General features: G+C 56.8%; 1 protein-coding gene across 6 annotated transcripts in view; it reads left to right on the top strand.

Annotated features, from left to right (window-relative positions):
* Positions 1 to 901: 901 nt before the first annotated feature.
* CLIP2 (CAP-Gly domain containing linker protein 2) overlaps positions 902 to 25,201 on the top strand; it is a 78,042-nt gene continuing 53,742 nt past the window's right edge. For all 6 annotated transcript variants that reach the window (XR_009703570.1, XM_061210176.1, XM_061210175.1 and 3 more), the window contains exons 1-2: positions 902 to 1,234; positions 19,943 to 20,133. Coding sequence is in view for 5 of the 6 variants with exons in the window: in XM_061210176.1 (XP_061066159.1) it covers positions 20,010 to 20,133 (124 nt within the window). In the remaining variant the exon portion in view is untranslated. The remainder of the gene's footprint in view (positions 1,235 to 19,942; positions 20,134 to 25,201) is intronic.

Genomic DNA, 25,201 nt, shown 5'->3' with positions numbered 1-25,201 from the left:
TCCCATATGCAAGGGAGATGGAGGTGAATTTGAGATGGGCTTTGAAGGGGAAAGATGATTTGTCAGACCGAGAAAGTGGCGAGGAACCAGCAAGGGCAAAGGAACTGAGGTTAGCTTATCAAGGGGAAAAGGGAGAACAAAGGCACAGAGGCCAACCACAGCCAGGCACCTTGGGTGTTGGGATTCAGTTACGTCTCATCCCTGGACTGCCACTTAGCCTCTGCCCTTGACCTACCTGGGAGGGGGTGGAGGGTAGGGGATGGGGGGTAGGCGGGTAGCTATCCCAATCCTCTGATACTGTAGGAGCCAGTTCCTGCCAGGGGAGGATGGTGTAGGGTTCAATCTGTATCTTGGGTACCACTTTTTCCAAACTAGTGTTGGGAGAAAATCACCAAGACATCCGTGCCATTTGTCCCCACCCGTTTTGGCCTCAAGACAGCTCAGTAGGACCTGGAGTTCGCACGTCAGCTACCCTGTCTCCTCTTCATCCCTTCCTGTCCAGTTCAAACGTCACCTCCCCTGTGAAGCCTTCCCGGAAACTCCAGAAACCTCCCCAACCTTCTCCGCAGCTTCCCGAGCTTCCATCTCTCGCAGTGCTCTGGGACATCCTTGTGAGCAGAGCAAGGCTGAAGGATGCTCTTCCGCCAAACACGACTGAAGCACCAATAGGTGCCCAGAGCTGAGGTGGGGGCTGGCGCGCCTCGGACGCCGCACAATTGACTGCCGCTGGAAGCGGTGGATAGGGTTCCACTCCGTTTTCCGCCCGCCCGCCCCCTTGCGGCGCGGCGCCGCAGCCCGAGAAACGCGAGGCCGCGCGAGCGCGCGCCTGACCCCCGCCGCGCCAGGCCCCGCCCTCCCGCGCCCGCCCTAGCGCCGGCCCCTTTTGTTCCCTCCTGGAGCCCGGCCGCTCGCTCCGCTCCCGCTCAGCTCCGCTCCGCTCGGCCACCGGGAGCGCAGGCGGCGGCCGGGGCTGCTAGGGTCAGCGGCGGCCGGGGCTGCCAGGGTCAGCGCCTCCCGCCTTCCCGCCGCCGCCTGGCCGGCCGCACACGCGGCGCGAGGCCCGGGCCCGGAGCGCAAACGCGGAACCTCGGGCGCCAGGAGGGGCTGCAGCCGGTGGGCAGCGGCGCGCGGGGAGGGGCCGCAGCATCCTCTGTCCCCGCGGCGCCCGGGCCGGGAGAGGAGGGGGCCGGGTCCCCGGCCACCCGTCGGTCAGCCTGATGTTGGAAGGGCGAAGGTAGGAGCAGCCGGAGGGACCCCGAGGGAGGGGGCTCGATGGGCAACAAAGGACCGAGGGACGCGGGAGGCCGCGGTAGCCCCGGCCTGGTCCGAAGCGGGGCGGCCGGCCCGCAGGCATTGTCGGGGCGTGGGGGGGGTCTAAGGGTCGGGGGCTGGCGGGTGGGCGTGAGCGGGAGCTGGTCCTGGGTGCACCCCCAACTTCCCCGTCGCCTGCAGGCGAGGAGGGGGCGCTGCTGGTGTTGGCGGACCCTTCCCGGGCTGCGGGTCCCCTCGGTGAAGGCATCACCGGCACCCTCGGTGCCCCCAACGGGGCTTCGGCACATATACTGGGGAGCCGCCCGTTCCTCCTCCCAAGGGCAGCGCTGGGCGGCTGGACGCGCCGCGGGGCTCTGGGCTCACAGGCCCGGCGGAGGGGGGTGGTGTGAGGGTGGTGGTGGGGTGAGCCTGGTGGGCGCGGCTACGCAGCCCCAGGATCTGGGAGGACACGGAGCCCCCGCTCCGCTGGCTGGGGTCGCCTGGCCAATGCCCTTTGCACAGCTTGGTTGAAGTGCATGGCAGAGGGGGATAGGGGGAGACTGGGGTGGGGCGGCTTTCCGCAGGGGTGCCCCCCCTCCAAGCTGGCGCTCATGGCTGGTGAGGCAGCACATTTTCTGCCCTCCCCACAGGGAGGGGCCGTGGCCGCGCGGAGGATGCTTCGCTGGGCCTCCAGGGCCCTCCCGTTTAGGTCCTTCAGGCAGGGCCTGGGCGGGGCGGGTGCCCACTGGGCAGTGCCATGCAAGTCCCAGCCCCACCCTGGATAGGAGGGGGCACCTTGTGGGGAGTCACACACCCAGCTGCGAATCCCCCAACCTCTGAGATGCCGCCTCTCCCTTCTGGGTGAGAAGTGGGAGTCCAATATGGGGGGGGGCTGCCCTCCCCCCTGTAAGATGCCCAGGGAGGCTCGTGGGGGTGGTGCTGGCTTAGGGTTGTGGGCAGAGGAGGGGGAGGGTGCAGGGAGTACCACGTGGGGCAAGACTCCCAACCAGTTGTAATGTAAACAATGAGCCCTTCATTCATCCGGCTGCTGTCACCTGGCCCCGCACTGCCAGGGGCTGACAGGTACACAGGACTGGAGCCTCGCTGCTCCCACGGAGCACAGCCCAGCAGCCTTTGATGAGTGCAGTGATGGGGGAGCTGGGAGCACAGAGGAGGGACACCTGGAGGGTGGGGTGGAGCAGGAAGCTTGATAGAGCTCACTGTAGAAGTTTGCTGTCAGGATGCCACAGGGGGCTTGAGGGAGGGGAAAGAGCATTGGCAGGGGACAGGAGTCAGAAAAGGAGGCAGGAGGCCTGGTGGCTGGTGGCTTAGAGGAGCAGCAAAGGATTTGGGTGACTGGGGCATGAGGTTTAAGGCAAGGGAGGTTCTGTTGAGGGAAGGGATTGTTCTGTCCCTCCTACTTTCCCAGGTGGGGCTCCTTAGACGCCCTTCTCCATAAGCCCCGGATGCATTGGCATCTGCAGTGCCTGGCCTGGGAGGGGTGTCGGGATACAGGCTCTGGGACAGGTGGAGGGGGATGGGACGGAGAGGAGTTTCAAAGGCAGAAGAGTCTGGCGGAGGAGACCTGGGGGGGGCCTCAGCACACAGGACTTTGTACACATAAGCCCCCAGGTGCAGCCAGCAGGCTGGGAAGGAGGTGCCTGAAATTTGTATCCAGAGCCTGAAATCCCAAGGGGTGCCACCCACAGAGGCACTAATCCCTTTTCAGCATCTGCTGTCCACTCTGACGATTAAGAGTTTGGATGCTGGAGCCTGACAGCCTGGGTTCAAAGCCCAGCCCTGCCACTTACTAGCTGTGTGACCTCAGACAAGTCACTGTGCCTCTCTCTGCCTCAATTTCCCCATCTATAAAATGAGGATACTTAAGGTATCTACCTTTTAGGGTTGTTGAGAGAATTGAATGGATGGATGTATGCAAAGTGTGTACTGTGATGGAGAGAATGCCTGGTATTTGTTGTCGCTGCTGTACTAGGTGGCCCTCCAGCCTCCATCCACACCCACGAGTGGCCCATCCCCTCCCCAGCTGTTTGTCCATTGTCAGGTAGTCCTGCCTTTAGCCCTGCCCAAGGCCCTGCTGTTCTCTGCTTCAATGCAGCCTCCTCCCTGGGCTGTTTTCTCTGCTCTGGTCCACCCCCACTTGGTGACGGGAACGCCACCATCCCCACAGCCCTGGCCATCCTTGCTCTTTCTGCTCTGGTCCACGATATGGGGGACAGTTTTCTCTTGACCTTTCCTCCCTGGCCTTGCCACCCTAAAGATTGATCCTGCCCTCTTGATGCCATCTACCCTACCTCTGCTTCAACACCCAGAGGAGAGAAGCTGCGTTCTTCACCCCTCCTGATTCCCTGCTATCTTAGTCTGAGCTGTTCTAACAAAATACTAGGACTGGATGGCTTATCAACAACACATTTATTTCTCACAGCTCTGGAGGCTGGAAGTCTGAGAGCAGCATGCCAGCATGGTTGGGTGAGGACCCTCTTCCGAGTCGCACTTATTTTTGTATCCTCACGTGGTGGAAGGGGCTCGGGAGCTCTCTGGGGTCTCTTTTACAAGGGCACTAATCCCATTCATGAGGGATGCACCCTCATGACCTAATCACCCCCCAAAGGCCCCACCTCCTAATACTGTCTCCCTGGGGGGGTAGGATTTCAACCTATGAAGTGGGGTTGGGGGGGACACATTCAGACCAAAGCACCTGCCCGGTGGTCCTTGGGGAGAATGTCAGCCTTCGTGTAGGTTAAAAAAAAAAAACAAACCCAATGCATATTGAATGCTTACTCTGCCAGGAACTGTGTGAAGCTCTGAGTGCCTGTATTAGTTTGTGGATATCTTGATACCATCGCCTCCATTTTACGGATGAGGAAATTAAGATGTGGAGAGGTTTCCCTGTTTACCCTCCACACATTTGTTAAACACCTACTGGGTGCTTGGGAGACCTGCTTCCTTCCCCCACCCCACCCACCTACTTACCTGGTTCATTTTCCGAAAGCGAGGTTTTGGCCGTGCTTTCCTCAAACACCTCCACCCCACTGGCTCAAGTACAAAGTCCAGACACTATCTGGCTCTCAGGGCCCACCCCCAGCTGGCTGTGCCCTGCCTTCCCAGCAAGGCTTTACCCAGACAGGCCTCACCTTTTATAAACTGACCAGTGACCCTGGCTTGATGGGCAGGCCTGGCCCTGAGCTGGAAGAGGGGGGAGGGCCCTGACACATGTCTTAGGATTATTTTGTCGCAGGGAACAGGAACCGCCTCCAATTAGGTTAAGTGAAAGGGGAGTTGAGAGGAAAGGAACTTTGCAGGAAACAGTTGCAGGCGGCCTGGCTCGGCCTGGCTCCCGCAGGACCCGGGAAGCTGGCAGGCAGCCCCTCCTCCGACTTTCCTCTCTCTGGACTGTGGTTTCATTTTCTCATCCTCTCCCAGTGCCTCTCTCCCTTCTCCTCTCCCTGTAGGCTGCTCTCTCTGGGTTGCTGGCGTGGCCGCCCTGAATGGTGGCTTCAGCTTGAGGCCCCAGGACCACCCAGGGGCACTCCCCTCAGTCTCTGGGTGCCTGAGAGCTGGATGGGCCCAGCCTTGGTGAGGGCGCGCACCCCATCCCCTCCGCTGATCGGGGGCAGGCCACGTGGTCTCTGGGGCTGGGGGTGGGAGACAGTGCTGGGCACAGCTGGTACAGTGTCAGCTGCAGTTATGACGCGGGGTGTGTGCTGGGGGAGAACGGGTGAGTGGTGGCCTCGCTGTCCCTGGCAGCCCACCGCAGGCCTCCCGCCCCCTCCCCCGCCCCGCCCCAGGCTCAGGGGCAGAGGATGTGCTCTCCCTTCAGCGCCTGGGAACTGGTGGGGGCGGGTGGCGATTGCTGGCAGGGGACCCACCCTGGCCCACCACTCCTTCCTCTGGGCTGCGCTGCCAGGCGCACAGAAACAGTAACACAGAACTCAAGTTTTCAGAGGAGACGCTTCAAAATGATAATGAAATATTACCCCTCTGAAGAGAAAGTAGAGCATATCAGGTGGTTTTTATTAACAAGACATAAATTTGGGGCCTCGTGCACTTACCGGCTTCCGTCTTCACGGAGCAGCTCTGGCTCCATTCCTGGAACCTACCTTTGACTCCAGCTGCAGCCCGGAGAGACACTCACTCCTCATTCACTTCCATCTGTGCCTTTTTGGCCTCTTCACCCTGAGAGGGGAGAATTTGAGGCTCACAACGAGGGCCTGGTTTTCTCATCTCTCCTCCCTAAGGAGGTGACCCTGTGGTGTCCAGGGCTGATCTGCTCCTGCTTGCACCCACCTCCTCCCCGGGGTGCCCCAGTCCTGCCCTCCAACCTGCAGCATCGAGGGTGAGAGCGGGTGATGGCTGGGTGGAAGCCAGCCCCTCGGTGTGGGGGGAACACAGTACACCTTAGTTTTGGACCCTGCCTTTGAGGAGCTTTTGCTGAATTAGGAAGACATCAGCCCCCTTCCTGAAAGTGTAAAGGACATCAGCATCTTTGAGGAACATTTTAAGGCCAGAGCAGAAGAGCCTCCCTGCCCAGTGGGGTCATTGCCCCGGGAGTGGTTCAAGTCCCAGCGAGGGTTGCTCAGGCAGGGCCCGGGGTGGGTGGGATGGCTGAGGAGGCTCTCTGGGGGAAAAGGACTGGGCTGCGTCCCGAAGGATGGGTGGACTTGGGTAGATAGGGAGTGCCTTCCGTATGGGCACAGGGAGAGAAAAGTGAAGGAGAAGTTTGGGCGGCAGGGTGTCGAGTGTCCGGCGGGGGGGGTTCAGCGTGGAGCCCACCATTCTTCCAAGTCCACTGTGAAGTCGGGCATCTGGTTGTCGGACCCTGCGATGAAGGAGGGAATGACATTTGGTGTTTTCCGATTTGTTTTTTTGTGTTTTTTTTGCTACCTTGTATCCTGATTCCGCTCTTGCTGTTCCCTTTTCTGCTGTAGACTGTTCCCTGCATAACTTCATCTGCTTGTAAGTTCGCTCAATCAGCTCACATTCAGCTTTTTTCCCATTCAGCTGGGCACTGGGAACTCGGAGCAGAGGAGGGAAGGCATCTGAAAGGGTCTCGTGTGTTCTTTGTCCGATTCCAGAAAGGACTTGAGGTGATTTACAAAGATAAATGCAGTATAACGAGATGAAAAGGATGTGAGAAAATCAGAGCAAGGAGAAACCCTGGGTAGCAAACATCAGATGAAGCTGGAGGAGCTTCGGCACCTTCTATTGGCGGTAATTTGACTCTGAGCTTTCTAGCAGCTGGATCGAGGGGGATAAGGAGTTTGGAGTGTCTTCACATTGTCACATTGTCTCGTGTAAGCCGCTGCTATATATAACATGAAAGCCTGAGTGAGGGGCAGCAGCTCCAGGGAGGGGCTGGACAGCGTGGTCCTGGTGCTGGGGTAGGGTCCCCGTGAAGCAACGGCTAGAATGCGGGGGTGGGGGGTGGTGGAGGAAGGCGGCCACCTTCTGATCTTTCTAATCCTCCTCCTGGAGGGTCCTTACCAGCAGCTGTGGGAGCCAAGAGCTGGGGCTGATGCTCACAGCCAGCCCCGTCCATGAGGGCCTAATGGGCTCCAGGGGTGGGTGAGACCTCGTGAGCCAGGAGCCAGACTGGTCCCTGCTGGAGAATCCCCATCCTGCTAGGAGGCCTCAGGGGCTGTGATACAGGGGTGTGCAGAGAGCTCCAGACACACCCACTTGGCTCCCGGACTTGGCTAAGGGGCAGAAGAGGGGTGAAGGCATTCCAGCAGAGCAGGCAATGGGCTGGGGTGTCTTCAGGAGCAGTGAGAAGTTCAGGGAAGCTGGAATCAGGGTGCTGGGTGGGAGGGGTCCCAGGAAACAGGCCAGAGGTGGGTGGGGACCAGGCCAGCTGGCAGAGGTGCTGCGGACCATGGCCTTGGCACCCAGGGCCGTGGGGCACCCTCATGACCTCCTGCTTAAATCTGTGCCCTTGTTCCTGCAACCCTGTGCCTGGAGGAGTGTTGGTCCCAGTTCTGAGGAAGTAAAGAGCAGTGGTTAAGAACGTGAACTCCAGGACTTCCCTGGTGGTGCAGTGGTTAAGAATCCGCCTGCCAGTGCAGGGGACACGAGTTCGAGCCCTGGTCTGGGAAGATCCCACATGCCACGGAGCAACTAAGCCCGTGCGCCACAACTACTGAGCCTGTGCTCTAGAGCCCGCAAGCCACAACTACTGAAGCCCACGTGCCTAGAGCCCGCGCTCCACAACAAGAGAAGCCACCGCAATGAGAAGCCCGCGCACCGCAAAGAAGAGTAGCCCCCGCTCGCCGCAACTAGAGAAAGCCCGCGCGCAGCAATGAAGACCCAACGCAACCAAAAATAAAAATAAATTAGTAAATTAATTTTAAAAAAAAATGTGAACTCCGTGGCCAGAGGGCCTGAGTTCGAATCCCACCTGCCGCTGCTCAGTTGTGTCATCCCGGGCAAGCGACTTGCCGGCTCTGGGCCTCAGTTTCCCTGTTAGTAGAGCTCCCAGCAGTATCTTCTTCACAGGGCTGCTGTGAAGACTGAACAGGTTAATATCTGTAAAGGGCTCCGACATGCCTGCAGCAGAACAAATGTTACTGGTCTGGGAATTTCTTGGGCTGAAACAGCTTGGCAGGGGATAGAGCCTCATCCCCTCTGAACCGCCACAGCCAGCACACCGCACAGGTTCAGAGTCAGGCTCGGTGAAGAGCACTGCTGCAGTGGGCCAGCCCTGGGGGCGTGGGGCGGGGCTCAGCAGGTTCTGGTTAATTGTACTGACAGTAATAATAGCTGTGCAAGCTCATGAGAGCCTCTCAGGGCAGCAGGAACCCACTCTGAGAGCAGGCCTCAGTCTCTCCTTGATTCCCTCCAGAGACAGGGAGCTCACTACCTGATTCTTTGCTTGTTGGATCCACTGGTGAGCACTGGCTGTGTCGGGTGTGCTCGGTGCTGGGATTCAGAAGAATGTGAGTTAGTCCTCTCTGTCCTTTCCAAAGATCGCTCCAAGCCGACGGGTGAGTGTGGCCATGGGGTGTGACAAGCTATTGTGGGCCTCCAAGTCGACATGGGAAGGATGATGGAGGCAGAGGAGTGCATTTAATTCATTCATGTGTTCCTTAGACATCTTTTGAGCTTCTCTATGTGCTGGGCGCTGTCCTAGGTACCGCGAGTCCTGAAACCGACAAGATATGCAAAGAACCTGCCCTTTAAAGCTGCTCTCAGTGAGAGAGGCTAGGGATTATGCCAGCGAACGAGAGGAAGGGTATTCTAGCAGAGGGAACAGCGTGTGCGAAGGCCTGCAGATGTGACAGAGTGTGCATGGGGTGGCGGTGGCACTCCGCCAGAATTTGGTGGCTGGGGGGCATTGAGGTGGGGCGTGCCTTTCTGGAAGCAGTAAAAGAAAACACTGACTTTAAGAGCTTGTTAGGGACTGACCTCACCCCTGGGACCACCAAGTTCTGCCCCTCCTACCCCGCTTCTTTCCCCTCCACCACCAGCCCTGGCTGGCCCTGCTGGTAACCATGGCCCCCTGCCTGGTTCATCCCTTCTCCAGGCCACCCAAGCGTGACCCCCTTCCCTGATTTCTAGCACCATTAATAAATTTTGCCTGCCTTTGAACTTCTTTTTATTTATTTTTTATTTTTTTAATTTAATTTAATTTATTTATTTTTATTTTTGGCTGCGTTGGGTCTTCGTTGCTGCGCACAGGCTTTCTCTAGTTGTGGCGAGCGGGGGCTACTCTTCGTTGCAGTGCGCAGGCTTCTCATTGCTGTGGCTTCTCTTGTTGCGGAGCTTGGGCTGTAGGCGCACAGGCTTCAGTAGCTGTGGCACTCAGGCTCCGTAGTTGTGGCTCGCGGACTCTATAGCGCAGGCTCAGTAGTTGTGGCGCACGGGCTTAGTTGCTCCGCGGCATGTGGGATCTTCCCGGACCAGGGCTTGAACCCATGTTCCCTGCATTGGCAGGCGGATTCCTAACCGCTGCGCCACCAAGGAAGCCCTGAACTTCTTTTTAAATGGAAGCATGCAGTCACACTCTAAGCACTTTTACATCTGCCTTCTTTCACTCAAGATTCACAAGGTTCATACATACTGTTGCATGTGGCTGTACTGATAGTTTGTACATTCTCATTGCTGTGCTTTATTCCATTGTGTGAATAAACCACCACTTATTTACTCATTCTGATGGAGGGATAATTTGGGTTATTTTCAGTTCGGGAGTATTAAGAATAGTCCATGTCTTTTGGTGCATGTATGTGCACTTTTCCGTGGTGGCATAGCCAGGAGTGGCATTGCCGGGTCATGCTCAGCTTTAGTGTGTAATGCCAGACTGTTTTCCACATTGCTTACACCAATTTCCACTCCTACTAGCAGTGCATGAGCGTTCTGGATATTCCACATCCTCACCAACACTTGGTGTGGTCCGTGTTTCATTTTATACATTCCGGTGGATGTAGTGTTGTCATGATGGCTAATGAAGGTGAACATCTTTTCACCTGTTAATTGGTCTTTTGATTACCCACCCCCCCCCCCCTTTTTTTTTTTTTTTTGGTGAAGTGCCTCTTCAAGTCTTTTGCTGATTTTTCTAACTCGATTTTTGGAGTTATTTCCATATTCTGAATAGGAATCCTTTGTACAGTACAGGAATTACAAATTCTTTCTCTCTCTCCCTCCCCACCCACCCCCATTGGTATCATTTGATGCACGGAAGCTCTAAATATTGTCCAGTTTATCCATCTTTTCCCTTATTTTCAGCACTTCCTGGGTTGAAATCTTTGCCTGCTCCAGTGTTAAGGCAGATCTTCTTTCATGTCTACTTCTAAAAACTGTATTGTTTTACCTTTCACATTTAGATCTGCTGTCCATCTGGAGTTGATTGTTGTGTACGATGTGAAGTAAGTATTAGTTTCCTGTGGCTACTATAACAAATGACCACAGACTTAGTGGTTTAAAACAACATAAATGTATTATCTTACACTTCTGGAGGTCAGAAGTCTGAAATGGATCTCACCAGGCTAAAAGCAGGATGTCAGCAGGGCTGCGTTCCTTCTAGAGGCTCTAAGGAAAAATCTGTTTCTAGAAGCCTCTTCCAGCTTCTAGAGGCCTCCCGTATCCTTTGGCTGTTGGCCCCTGCCTCCATCCTCAAAGCCAGCAATGTTGGACCGGGTCCTTTGCAGGCTGCCATCTCTTTGCTTCTCTCTCTCCTGCCGCCCCCCTTCCACATATAAGGACCCTTGTGATTACATTGAGTCTGCCTGGACAATTCAGAATAATCTTCTTCTCTCTGGTCAGCTGATTAGCAACTGTTCTCTCTGCAACCTTAATTCCCTTTTGCCACGTAAACTGACATGTTCACAAGTACTGGGGATGGGGCCATTACTCTGCCAGCCGCAGAAGGGAGCATGATTTTTTTCCCACATGGCTGTCCATTTGATCCAGCACCACTTATTGTAAAGACTCTCCTTTGCTCAGGGGTAACTTTTAGTTGCGTGTGCAAATTCCACCCCGACAGGCTGGGTTGGGGAGGAGAACCCAGGAGATGGGGATGACTTTCCTGCAGCTGCCCTGGCCTGGATGTGTTGGATGGGGCTGCCATGGAAACCAGAAGTGAAGGAGGCAGTAGTGAAAGATGACTGGGTCAGCATCCTGGCCTGGAAGGCAGGATACCAGAGCCCGTTCCTTCCTGTTGCCCTGATCACTGGGTGACCTCAGCAGGCCCCTCCCCTCCTTGGGCCTCTGACTCTGTCTGGTCTCAGGGACCTTCTTGGCCAGCACAGGTTTTCTTCATTTGGGCAGCTGACTCTCACTGTCCTGTTTGCTTCACTCCTGTGCCCTGGGCCTCAGTTTTCCCATTCTGTGAAATGGGAATAAAGGTGGGTCAGTGGGCAACTTGAGGTGTGTTGTTCTCCAGCCCTTCTTTTTGGGCCTGATGGGGGACCCCATCCAGCAGAGCCAGGGTGATGCCTGCCCAGTGTCCTGGGCCAGTAGCAGGAGGGCTACAGATGTCCAGTTGCTGGGGCTGTGGGTGGCCACACAGCCAGGAGTGGGTTCTGGGGCCATGGCTGTGCCCTGGTTCTGAGCATGCCAGCTGTGTGCGTGCATGTGTGTGTGTGTAAGACAGGGAAGTATATTGACGTTCCTTCCCCTCTCTAGACCTGACACAGCCCTGATCCTTTTTCTCTTTTTTTTTTTTTTTGGCTGCCCCACATGGCTTATGGGATTTTAGTTCCCCGACCAGGGATCAAACCCTGGCCCTCGGCAGTGAGAGCGCGGAGTCCTAACCAATTCCCAGCCCTGATCCCCTTTGCCGGGAGACAGGATCTGAACTCCAAGCTCGAGGGGAGGATGGCCACACCCCAGTGTGTCCAGCTCAGGTAGGACTGACAGGGTGGCCCTTCCCAGGCCTCTGCAGTCACCCTGGGGTTGGGCAGGACACGGAAGATACCAGCTGACTTTACAAATGAGAACCACAGCCCTGAGCTCAGAGGCCGTGAGGATGGTAGGCTGGTGAGTGTGTGGGACAGGATGCCAGCCTTCCGGCCTCAGCCCCTGCTTGTCTGCCCCCGGCAGGTGCCAGGGAAGTGGGGAGTCAACTGGGGCTCTTAGGTCGGTCTGTCCTTCCCCACTCAGCCCCGTGGGTGCCCCAGCACTCCGTGTCCGAGCTGCTGGCACGCATGCCCTGCCGTCTTCCCAGCGTTATCCTCCCTCCCCGTCCTTGAAGCCATATCAGCTGGTGTGGCCTGGGTTCCTGCCCCAGCCCTGCTGGGAGGCTTGGCTGGGTCCCTTCCCCACGCTGGTTCTGGATGGCCACCAGGCCCCTGGGTACTCCCAGGGCGACTCGGGGCCCCAAGCCGGGCCCACCACCACCCCATTCTTCCTGGGGTCTCCCGTCCCATCTCCCGCTGCTGGCCGGCCCCTGTGTGAATGTTGGGCTCACACAGCCCGCCCCGCGGCCTCACTGACCGGGGGAGAGCAGGGGTGGGTGGGGGGCTGGGGCGCGGGCAGACAGGCGCCGTCTCCTCCGCTCTCCCAGGCCTGAGGGGCAGCTGGTGTGAGCTGGCAGGACTCGCAGGGGGGCTCTCCCAGCTCTGCTCTGCTCTCTGCTTGCACGTGGGGATTCTCGCTTCACCACTGGGTGAAATTCCCTGAACCTCAGTCGCACGCGAACAAAATGGGCCTCTTTTCCAAGCAGGATGGGACAAACAGTGGGTGCCGCCTGGGCTGAGGCTCATGGGGACGGTGGCCACACTCGCCCTTGGGGCCCCTGCTGGATATGGGGGTTGGGGGAGCACTGGGTTTCTAGTGCAGGCGGGAGTGTTGGGATGCCCCGTGGGGCAGCTGGGGGGGCCCACGCCACGCCCACATAGGGGCCCTCCTTTGGGAGCCTGGCGGTCAGCACCCATAGGGTCCACTCTGTTTGGGGCCTGCCCCCCATTCCTCTTGGTGGGTGTGCATGGGGAGGGGAGGAACTGTTTCCTCTCCCCCTCCCCTGGTGTCTGTCTTTAAATTTTTTTTACTTAAAAAATGTTCTGAAATATTTTAGGCACTCAAAAAGAATAGACAGGGCACAGTGAACTCCCATGTACGGCCTGCAGGACTTGAGCAAATCTCGGGACTTCCCTGGCGGTCCAGCGGTCAAGACTCCGCGCTTCCAGTGCAGGGGGTCAGGTTTGATCCCTTCCCTGGTTGGGGAGCTAGGATCCCACATGCCATTTGGCACAGCCTAAAAGAAAAAAAAGAAGAGGAGGAGGAAGAAGCAAATCTTACAAATAGAAATGAAGCCCCAGTTGCCCAACCCCAGCCCCGTTCCCATCCCCGAAACTGCATTTCTTGGCTGTTGCACGGGATGCTGTGGATAAGCGGGATGCTGTGGATAAGCGCCGTGTAGGCGCCTCCAGGACCCTCGGCCAAGGTCCCCGGCTGAGTCTCCACTGCACCTGCACTGTTCCCCCAGGCTGTGCCCGCCCTTCGCCCAGCCCTTGGCCCACTGGCCCTTTCCCCGAGGCCTTCCTAGCAACTTGGTGTCACCTGGCTTTTTGACTTTTCGCCCATCTGATTGGGTGGGAAACAGGATCTCCTTGCAGCTTGGATTTGCATTTCCCTGATGACTGGGGAGGCCCAGCTGCTCTCCAGCCTAACAACATCCTCTCCTGGAAAGCTGGCCCGGCTGTCATCAGGGTGCCGTCAGGTCGGTGCCCTCTGGTCCCTTTCTTCTCTGCCTCCAGCCCCGTGTACTACACACCAGGTGGGCGCCCCACGCCTCAGTCAGTTCACACCCAGACTGTCCCCACATGAGCTCCCCACCCTGGCCCCTTCCTGCTCCCAGGTCCCTCCAGGTGTTGAGAGGTTCTCCTGCCTTCCGCCATCCTCAGCCCTCCCTCCCCCCCACCTGCCCTCCTCCACCAGTACTTGTCACCTGCTCGGCATCTGTCCCCGCTCTGTCCCCTCCAGCCCCTGCCTCTGTCTCAGCTCAGGCCTCGTGGAGTCCCTGTCTGTCACAGCACCCCCGTCATCCTCATTGGCTCCCAGAGGTTTTGCTGAAATGCTCATCCGATCTGCCGGATCCTTTGCTTGATGTCCTCCGTGGCTTCTCATCCCCTCAGCCTGATGCCTGGGCACGATTGGGAGATCCCCTCCCCCCACCAGGGGTCCCTTTCAGTCTCTGGATAGCCACCCCCTGCACATTTTAGGCAGTCTAAATCCTTAGCTGTTTGGTTGACCTGGCAGAGCGGAGTCTGTGCCCCGCAGTTTCCCCAGCCTGGACCCAGCCCCCCACCCCGTGCTCCCGGCTACAGCACTCCTCCTCCCACCCCCTTCGCCCCGTGGCGCTGCTGTGGTCTGGAGCCTTTGGGCTTGCGGTGAGTGGGCAGGGGCCACACTAAGTCCATCTCCGGCTACCATGTGGCCCGGCACATGGGTCACAGGCTCAGGAGGTGGGGGGAGCATGGGCACCCCAACTGCTGGGACCCCTGGGGTGGGGAGGAGGAGCAGCCCCCCGGAGAGCTGCGTCTGCTGGGCAGCAAGAGAGCCCAGGGTGTGGCTCTTGGCCGAGGTCTCTGAGCTGAGGTCTGGTCCTGGGAGCCTGCTTCCTGGTGCCCGCCTCCCATGCCCTCTGGGCGATGCTGGCACAAGGACATGGGCTTTCCACTGTCCTAGTTGGCATCTTTCCCCCTTCTGTCGGGGCCGCACCCTGGGCCGCTGATTGGTGGAAAGTTCTTGGGCCTCATCGCCCCCCCCCCCCCCCGCCCCCGAAGCTGCGGCCCGCCACCCCCAGGGCAGCTGAAATGGAAACCCTGAAATGCAGCCCGGGTTTGTCTTTGGTAAATGGTAATTGAGGGTGGCACAAAGGGGGCCTGTTGGTCTGAACGCCACCCGCCCTTGCTTGCCTCTCCCACTCCCGCCTCGTCGGGGCCCCGGCTCCCTGGGGGAGGCGGGGTGTGCATCCCAGGCCTTTGGAGAACGTAATAGAGACCAGATCGTAGTGATACTGCCATTTCCACACAGCCTGCGCGCTGGGCACAGAGGGACATTCGTGGGGCTGTCTCCTCGGAGTCGCTCATCCGTGCTCCCCACACAGCAGCAGTGCTTTCCCCCCCATTTTACAGGTGATGACACTGAGGTTCGTGCTGAGCCAGGGTCCCACAGCCACTCGTGGTGGGTCTGGGGTTTGGACTCCATGAGACTGAAATCTACTTCCTCCCAGGCCTCCCCCATCGGCTGCAGTGTGACCAGAGGCCAGCTTATCCCCACGTCCCAGCTTTTTCCAAGAAACCCCTCTCTTCCTCTGTCCCACAAGCAGGGCTGAGTCATAAAGGGGCCCCTCCCCCTCTTCCTGTTCACCATTCTCCTGTCCATCTCCCCTTCCCTGTGCTCCCCCAGCACCGGAGGCCTGCACGGGGGCAGGGGGGGACTGGGGTGGGCCAAGTAATGCAGCCTTGGTTCTTCTCTCTCCCGCCAGCTCCTCTGGTCTCCTTTGTCCGTGAGGCACGTGGGCGCTCTCCCCAGAGGCCAGGGGTCTCACAAATGTTATTCCAGGCCTGGGCCAGGCAGTGTAGGGAGGCGGAGGGCTAGATCTGGGTCTGGTTCCAGCCCAGCTGCTGAGCCATGTGTGACTTTGGGCTCGACCCCGCACTTTCTTGAGCATCGGGTGTTCCTCCTGTAAGGTGACCACCGCCTCATCAGAGCGTAAGGCCTGGCACACAATACGTTCCTCACGCTGGATGCCGCTGGGTCATCAGGGTCTGGGAGGGCAGGAGGGTGAGTGTGAGGGCCTCCAGAAGCCTCCCGTGGGAACAGTGTCCCTGGGGATTTGTGGCCTTGAAGGCCTTTGTCCTCTGGGCTGTAGCAGGTGTGCTCTCATACGGGGTTTCGGAATCACAAGCTCTGTGCCAGGTGCCATGCTGGGGCTGGGTTCTCAGAGAGGAGACCGTGGCCCCACCTGGGGTTACCCGTGGGCTCCCAGGAGGCATGATGAAGGTAGGAGAACGGTATCCTCTCTCCTTGGCTCAGTGTGTGATCCTGAGGTCTCTGGGTCAAAGGTCCTGCGAGACTTCCTGGAGGAGGAGGCATCGAGCTAAGTGTTCCATATGTGGTTGGAATAGGTGAAGTGAAGCAGGTGGGAGAAAAGGCACAGGTAGAGTCTGGGAGGTGGGAGACTGTCAGGCGAGTGGTGAGGAAATGCAGGGTCATCGGCAGCAAGGCTGGTTGGGGAGCCTCCAATGCTGGACACAGTTATGACGCCTGGTCCCTGTCTCAGAGGGCACGTGGGCTAGTGAGGAGACTAGACCAGCTGCATGAAAAGCTGTGATGTCAGACGGCCAGCTGGGCTGATCACTACAAGCAACTCAGTCCTGAGGGCTGGGCCCTGAGGAGGTGAGGGGGGCCTCCCAGGCCTCTCATCCCCATAAGCCAGCATCATTCATCCATTCAAGTGATTTCCTGAGCACCTATAGGCACCAGGCATCCCATCAGTGCTAAGGATACCACAGTAAACAGACTCAAGTCTTGTGCTTGTGCAATAGAGAAAAACAAAGGGGAGGGCTGGAGAGGGGTTGTAATCTTAGAAGGGGACATTGGAGCAGATACTTGGAGGAGATGAGCAACACACTGGATATTTGAAGGAAAAGCATTCCAGGCAGAAGGAACAGCATGTGCAAAGGCCCTGAGGCTGGAGTGTGCTTAATGTGAGCTAGTGTGGCTGGAGTGGAGTGGGTGAGGGAGGGCCTTGGAGGTGGTGAGGAGGGCCTTGAAGGCCATCGCACTACTAGGGGGAGCCTTCAGGGATTTCTTATTGTGTGTTTTTTTTTTTTTGGCTGCGTTGGGTCTTCGTTGCTGCACGCAGGCTTTCTCTAGTTGCAGCGAGCGGGGGCTACTCTTTGTTGAGGTGCGCGGGCTTCTCATTGTGGTGGCTTCTCTTGTTGTGGAGCGCAGGCTCTAGGCGTGCGGGCTTCAGTAGTTGTGGTGCGCGGGCTTCAGTAGTTGTGGCACACGGGCTCTAGAGCGCAGGCTCAGTAGTTGTGGCGCATAGGCTTAGTTGCTCGGCAGCATGTGGGATCTTCCCGGACCAGGGCTCGAACCCGTGTGACCTGCATTGGCAGGGGGATTCTTAGCCACTGTGCCACCAGGGAAGCCCAAGGATTTCATTTTTTAGAGAATTTTTGTTTTTAATTGAGATCTAATTTACACATTATTAAATCTATCCATTTTAAGTGTACAGTTTGATGACTTTTAGTATAAACATACAGGTATGCAGCCATTACCACAATCCAGTGTTAGAACATTTCTACCACCCAGAAAGTTCTCTCGTGCCTGTTTGAAGTCAGTCCCTGCTCTCAACCCCTGGCAACTGCTGATCTGCTTTCTGTGTCTATAGTTTTGAAATTTCAAATAAGTGGAATCAAACTATATGTAGTCTTTTGTGTCTGGTTTCTTTCACTTAGTATAATGTTTTTGGAGGTTCATCCATATTGTTGCAAATATCAACAGTTGGGTTCTGCATTTGCAGATAAGGAGGGCTGACTGCACTATACGATTTTATATGAGGGACTTGAGCATCCTCGGATTTGGGTAACCACAGGGATCCTGAACCAGTTCCCCAAGGATACCAAGGGACAACTGTGTACTATTGTCTAGATGAACCTTGTGTTCATATATTCACCAGTTGATGGACATTTGGGTTGTTTCCATGTTTTGGCTATTGTGAATAAGGTCACTATGAACATTTTTTTTTTTTACAAATGTTTGTATGGATATATGCTTTTATTTCTCTTGGGTGGTTGGGTCATATGTAGGTATATATTTAACTTTTTAAGCAACTGTCAAACTGGTTTCCAATGGGGTTGCACCGTTTTTCATTTCCACCAACAATCTGTCCTGATTGCTCCACATCCTCATCAGCACTTGGTATTGTCAGTTTTTCTGATTTTAGCCATTCTAATCTGCGTGAAGTGGTATCGCATTGTGGCTTTGATCCACATTGCCCTTGTGACTAATGATGTAGGTCATCTTTTCATGTGCTTATTGCTGTTTACGTATCTTCATTGGTGAAATGGGTATTCAAATCTTTTGTTCATTTTTTTATTAGGTCTTATTAGTAAGTTGTAAGGGTTCTTTATATGTTCGTGAATAAATAACCTTTATTAGATATATGATTTATAGCTTGACCCAAGCCTGACAGCGAGTGACTCCTGGGCTCCAGAATTCCTGGGGTGTCAGGGAGTTGGTCAGGGGATTAGAATGTTGGATTTGGCGGACTCTGGGGGGCAGGCCAAGGCTGGCAGGCATGCCTCATACTCCCATCAGCTCACCTGGGCATGTAGGTGCCACTACTTTGTGCCTTGCAGGAGCTCATTTTCCTTTGCTCTTATGTCTAACCACCCTGTTTGAGGAGCTCATCCTTCCCATGGCTATGCCAGGACGGTAATAGTGTTGTTGGCTCATCCTGCTGGCCTGGGAGCCTTTCTGGGGACACATATTCCTGCTGTGAGCATTGTGGGTTGGCTTCTGTATTAGTCAGAACTTCTTTGGTTGCAAGTGACAGTGTCCCTCAAAGAGAATTAGGCAAAAAGACATAACAATGCCTGTGTGTGTCAGGATTTGTTGGCTGATGTAAGTGAAGGGCTCAAGTGACCAGCTTCAGGTTCAGCTGGATCCAGGCCCTCCAAATCCTGGGACTTAGCTCTGCTTTCTCTGTATTGGCGTTGTTCCCTGGCAGTCTCTTCTGTGGGGTAATCCTGCAGCTCCTGGCTTTCATCCCACACCTAGACAGCCCCAGAGCAAGAAGAGCACCTTTTCCTAAAGGTTCCAGCCAGAGTCCAGGCCCTGATGCTCCTTGGGTCACATGATCTTCCTTCAGCTAACCATGGGGCTCTGGCCAGGCCTGGGTCATGTGTCCACTCTAGGTGTGGGGATGGGGGGTCAGCTCATATAAGTCATATGGATCAAGAATGGAGAAAAGGGTTCTCTAAAAATAATATTCTGTGACCATGAGTGGGATAAGGATATGGCTGGACGGGCAAAGGGTGTGGCATCCCCTACTGCATGAGTTTAATGTCCAGAAGGCACTGGTTTCTCCTGTTCCCGAGGTCCTGAGGGGGTGATGCTTTCTCCCAGAATCCTCTGTCCGTCCGCGGTGCTCTGCATCCCCTCTCCCCACTGGACAGTGTGCTCCGCTAGGTGGAGGACGCATCCTGCCTGCGGCTCTGGGGCAGGACAGGGCCTGGCCTATGGTGAGCCCTACATGAATACCTAGTACAAGAGAGGGTGTGCACACAAGACAATGGGGGAGTAGGGGATGTGGGCCTGTCCTTTCTGCCTCTCCCCCAACTCCCCTGCAGCCAGTCCCATCTTTCTGTCACCTGGGGACACATATTCCTGCTGTGAGCATTGTGGGTTGGCTTCTGTATTAGTCAGAACTTCTTTGGTTGCAAGTGACTGAGCTGATCACCATGGAGATTGGGGGCTTCCCCTCTCAAGAGTCCCCTTTGTCAAACACTAGTGCCCTATATGCCATATGCATCGCATCCTTCTCTGCTTAGTCATGAAAACAGGGAGCTGTAATTGCGGGAGGGCAGGCTGAGGGCACAGCAAGTCCATCCTGGCGGGGGGTTGAGGCACGTGTAAGCTCCTCTGTGTGTGTGTCCCTGCACCTGGGGTGGAGTGGGTGAGTGCTGGATGGTGAACCCAAAGCTGGCGTATGGCCTGTGTGGTGAGGCTGGTTGATTAAATTAGATGTTGCTTTGTCCAGCCTGCATTGAGGGATGTGAGCTGTTGGCTGGTCCTAGAGGGTCTGGGGGCCACTGGAGAGTGACCCACTGGGTTGCCCATGCATGTCAGAATCTGCTGGCCAGCGCTCTGTGGTGAGAGCTGCATTCAGCTGTTGGTGGCCGTGCTGACCTGCATGGTCCTGCTAAGGGGCTGCTGGGGTTAATACAGCCTGTGCCGTAGACCCCTGAGCCAGCTTGCTCCCGATTCTCACCTCCTGGGTCCCGGATGTAAGAGAGAGTGTGTGCCTGACCCAGAGTCTGGCAGACTGGAACACATGTCCTGGCAGCGCCACCGCCATGCTGGGCCCACGCCTGCAGCCACTTCTCTGTACTTCAGTTTCCCTATCTAGAAAATGGGGATGACCATGGTCCCCGCCTCACGGGGCCAGGGGTGCTCTGCCATCTGGTGACGTTGTGATGTGATCCCTCCTGTTCTCTGCCCACAGGTGAGTGACGATGGCAGAGAGCACGTGACCTGCACGGACCCTTCTCTGCCCACCGAGTAGTACCACCATGCAGAAGCCCAGCGGCCTGAAGCCCCCCGGCCGCGGGGGGAAGCACTCAAGCCCCATGGGCCGGACGTCCACTGGATCAACCTCGGCCTCTGCCACTGTGACGGCCGCTGGCTCCAAGGAAGGTACACAGGGCCGAGGGTGGAGCGGGGTTGGTAGTGGTTCTTCTGGAAGAGCCAAGGGAACTTGGGCCGCTCCCTGACCAGCCTGGCGGCCAGCAGTTCCCAGAAGTTCTTCTTGATGTCTGACCACATCCCTTTGAAAATGAACGGGCAGTGACACATGCTTTATGTGCATTGTTCCTTTTCACGCTCCTCCAAATCTGGGAGGCGGGTACCACTGTTGGCTTCCCTTAGGGATGAGGAAATGGAGGCCCAGGGAGGCATGGCAACTTGCCCACGTCACTCAGCCTGGAAAACACAGCCCGATTCAAACTCCAGCCTCTGCCAGCCTCCCTGCCCCCACTCATTCCCCTTCCAGGGTCTGAGATGATCCCCATCTTCCCATCAGCTTTCTTGTCTACCACCCAGACCTGTGCCATTTGAGCTTTAATTGTGTAACCTCTAGTCCTCCTGCTGGTGGGCAGAGGGTTCCTGGCAGGGCAGGGGTAAGGCCAGGTGCTCGGGCTGGATGCACCAGCTCTGAAGGCAAATGGGTTGAGGACAGCTGTTAGCTATTGGCTTTTTCTAGTGATAAAAAGTAATATTTGGAAAGTTTGATGTAGGGGTTAAATTGCCTATAATCTTCCCTAGATGTAACTATTACTATTTTGGTTTATATCCTTTCACTTTTTTTTTTTTTACCTCTTTGCAATCATGCTGCATATACAACTTGAAAATCTGCTTTTTTCTTTTTTTATAAATTTATTTGTTTTATTTTATTTATTTTATTTTTGGCTGCGTTGGGTCTTCGTTGCTGTGCGCGGGGCTTTCTCTGGTTGCGGCGAGCGGGGGCTACTCTTCGTTGCAGTGCACGGGCTTCTCATTGCGGTGGCTTCTCTTGTTGCGGAGCTCAGGCTCTAGGCGCGTGGGCTTCAGTAGTTGTGGCACGCGGGCTCAGTAGTTGTGGCTCGCGGGCTTAGTTGCTCCCCGGCATGTGGGATCTTCCCGGACCAGGGCTCGAACCCGTGTCACCTGCACTGGCAGGTGGGTTCTTAACCACTGCGTCACCAGGGAGGCCCTCTTATTTTTCACTTTGGTAAATAATGCTGTGATGAACATCTTTGGCACAAATTCCCGCTTTGACGACACTCCAGCCAGCAGGGTAAGACAGGGTCCATGTCATCTGATTGGCATAGAAGTTTGGAGAGGCAAAAACAGTCACAGGCCAGACTGGGCAATCTGGGCCCTGGGTAGGGTCAAGTGAAATTTGAGCCAAAGGCACGGGCAGTTGACAGAACCAGGTCCCTGGGAAAGCCAGACAGCTAGCATGGAAAAGTGAGGAAGACGTGTCATGTGGCCCATGGACAGCCCTGCCTGGTACAGGCTCATGTGGAGGCCCAGACAACCCCTTTCAAGGTGGCAAATCCTCCTTTCCTCATTTCTGAGCCTGAGAAGAACCTAGGCGGGGAAAAAACAAGGGGGAAAGGCTGTTCCAGGTGAGGGAACAAGTAACGCAAGGACCCTGAGGCAGGAATGGATTGTTTGTTAAAAAAGAGAAAGAAGACAAGTCTGGGTAAAGAGGAGTATGAAATGAGGTTGGGGAGGGTGGCAGAGGCAGGTGGTGAAGGGCAGGGGGACTGGGTTTGTTTTAAGTGTGATGGGAGCTGTTGGAGGATGTTAGCAAAGATCGTCTGGTGTTGTTGGCATCCCTCAGGCCACCAGGCAGAGGGCGGGTTGCAGGGGTTAAGAGCGGGGCTGGGGAGACTGGTGAGGAGGCATGTGGTCACCCGGGCGAGGATGTTTGCACTCACTGCCAGGGCTGTGGGAGGTGAAGGGGCTGACCACCATGAGTGGGCTGCAGGGAAGACTTCCTGGAGGAAGTGTGAGTGAGCTCAGCCTGAAGGAAGGGGGGAGTGTAAGTGTGGAGGAGGAGGACGATGTGGGGCCTGGAGACAGAGCATGGGCAGAGGCACCAGGTGGGCCTAGTGGTCTAGTGCGGGTGGGAGTTGTATAGCCCACTGGCTGGAGAAGGGCTCCAGCCAGGCTTGACCCTGACCCTCTTCTCCACTGGAGAGAGCCCCTAGCACCTTCTGGATTCTTTCCTCCTTGCCTCCTCTCTGATCCAGAGGACCTGAGTTCTGGCTCTGATCCAGCTCTAATGTCCCTCCTGTGTGACCTTGGAAGCATTACTTAACCTCTCTGAGCCACAAATGGGATAATGTCATTTCTCTCGTGGAATCAAGTGAGTTAATAAATGGGAAGTGCCTGCAGGCGCAAAACTCATTAAAGAGTAATTTCTTTTCGTTTCATCCTTCCATAATCTCATTACAGAAAAATTTGAGTGATAAAAGAAGGAACTCCCATTAACCCTCCATTTAACCTAATCACAGCCACCACTGTGACATATTCCTTCTGGTCTTTTTTCCTGTTCACATGTTGTTGTTTCAAGCAGTTAAGTCATGGGTTGTATCCAAACTTGCATCTTACTGCTTCACATTTGATTGCGTTCTATGGGACGTGCCCCCCGCCCCCGTGCTACGGCAGTGTCCTCTTTGCCGTCATTTTGAATGGCTACATCCTGGTCTCTCGAGGGAAGGGGAATGGACCACACTGTGTGGCCTGCTGATTGCCTCCTGGTCACACCGCACGGTGGTCTGGGGGCCGCTGAGGGTGGGGGCTGGGTGGTCTGACTCTGCCTGGACCCCAACCCCGCAGGGCTGTTACTGTGCCGGGAGAGGAGGTGCCACTCCATGAATGCCCGATTGATCACAGAGACACGCCCCCTGCCGAGGGACACGGGTGGCAGCAAAAGGCTGCAGCTGCGGTTGGTGCCGCCCTCCTTCCCGCTCTGGCACCTGCTGCCTTTGCAGGTCAGAGAGAGACAGACCCCCGGGCTGGGGGAGGGAGTAGAGAGCCAGGAGCAGTTAGCCAGGGCAGTGGAGCCCTGTGACAGGGGAAGGGAGATTTCTGCCGCCCAGAGCTGCTTTTGTCCCTGCTCCAGGTCTCATAACAAGAGTCCCAGCAGAGGCGGGACATGTGGCAGCAGCAGGGGAGGACGGTGGCCCCACTCCTGGCCCACAGGCTCCCTCACCCACCCCGTGGAACTGGCCATCAGCTCTCCGAGGTGCTGGAGGTGCCCACCCCCATGGGATGCTGGGAGGCTGGGACTCCGGAGGTGGGTGCTGGAGCACCAAGAGAGGGTCTGGCAGAGGCTGGAGCCTGGTGGTGGTTGGAGGGGGGCAGTTGCTCTGGGAATCGGGGCAGTGGCAGCCTCCCAAAGCATGAGCTCAGCCTCCGGGCCGAGGATCTGCCAAGGGTCAGGCCTGGGCTGATGCCTCCGCCCCCCGCGGCCTGTGCCGGTTCCCAGAGCGGTAACGTACGGGGAGCAGTAGGGCCAGAGGGGCCGTGGGAGGGGGTCTCTTACACCAGGAGGTGGCCCAGAGGTGGTCAAAGCAGGTGCACAGCAAGGCGGTCTGGGACCCACCCGTGGGCCACAACCTGGGTGGGGCCTCTAGGCCAGGGGCAGCCCAGCCAGATGGGATGGACCCCCTGGAGGCTGCTTCAGATCAGGCAGTCGGGGCGGGGAAGGGGGTCCTCGCTCAGGAGGTGACACTGGTGTGAAGATGTTAGTGACAAGCAGGAACCCATCCAGCCGAGGCAAGGTCAGGGAAAGGGCATCCAGGCAGAGGCAGTAGTGGCTACAAAAGTCCTGAGTCTTGAGACCTCTAAGGACGGGGATGGAGAGCGGCTTGAGAGGCCTGGGAGGGTTGTGAACGGGCCGGGGCAGGAGTGGCAACCGGAAGGGAGTTGGGGAGCTGTGACCCAGGCCGCCTGGGGGTTGGGAGCCTATCCTGGGCCTGAGGAAGATGTGGGGGGAGCTCAGGTCTCCGGGCTGGCGGCCCAAGATGCTGCTGGGGTTACGCCTTCCCTTTGGGTCAGGAGCAGCTGGCGGTGGTCGGGCAGGTCCAACACTGCTGGGCAGTCGTAGGAACCACGGCAGGCTGTGCACAGGAGCCCTTAGACCTTCCTGGGGTCTGCTTCTGAGCCTCAGGTGGGGACAGGCCAGGCTAGGCCGTGGGTGTCCCTTTTGGGACAAGAAGGGCTGGCCGCAGGGACCTGGGGAGGACTCTAGGGACAGGGACAGACCATAGGCCACTGTCGAGGTCCCTCCGCCCTTGCCCCCCACTGGGACAGGCGGGTCCTTGGAGGGCCTCTCCCATCCCTTGCCCTGTGGTCCAGCCCCAGAGATTTCCCATCTAGGAGGGACGGCGTTTGACACTTATGTGTCATAAGCCGGCCCTGCAGCAGGTGTCTTATCACATTTCTTTCTCATTAACAACTGAGTGAGAGAACTGCTCTTCTGTCCATTTGAAAGATGACAAAACTGAGGCTTGGAGGTCTCAGCTGAGTTGCTCAGAGTTACAGGGCCAGAGGGTAGCAGGGCTGGGCTTGAGACTCATGCTGGGCTTGGTCTAAAGCTGGTTCAGGCTGCTGGCACCCACTGCCCCCAGGGATGAGACAGCTGGGGTGGCTGGACTCCTGAGTCCACTCCCACACTCTGCTCAGGCACCGGCTAGATGGGCAGGGTTGGAGGAGCGATCTGTTCTCGTTAGGTTGGTCACAGCTATCCCCCAGTGTGCCTGTGGCCTTTGCACACGTGGGGGACCCAGGACACAGGAGGTGGAGGACGCGTGTGCATGGGCGTCCCCCTCAGAAAAGCAGCGGGCCACTTGGGGCAGGGTCCACCTCCTATATATTGATCTCCCCCAAGGGGCCCAGACCTTTGCAGTTCTGGCTTACTGAGCTGGGGCCCGGGTGCTCCCACACCCTGTGGGTGCTCCAGACATGGGAGCCAGCCTGACGTGCCCGGGGTGGGGGGTCCCACAGAGCTTCACAGCTGGCCTGTAGTCCTAGACACTGACCCCACTCCACTGCACCCCCGGAGGTTTGTGTCTTTCACCTTGATCCCCGTACTCCCTACGAGGGAAGGTGGCTTCACCCCCGTTTTAACTGACCTGTCCCAGATGCTGCGCAAACCTGGGCAGAACCAGGACCAACTTCCAGCCCTTGCTCCTGCAGAGCTAGCACTGGC

This window comes from Eubalaena glacialis, chromosome 13 (assembly GCF_028564815.1).
Source record: "Eubalaena glacialis isolate mEubGla1 chromosome 13, mEubGla1.1.hap2.+ XY, whole genome shotgun sequence".
NCBI classification, from domain to species: Eukaryota; Metazoa; Chordata; class Mammalia; order Artiodactyla; family Balaenidae; genus Eubalaena; species Eubalaena glacialis.
The sequence above is the reverse complement of the archived record's forward strand: the minus strand, read 5'-3'. Positions and strand labels throughout refer to the sequence as shown.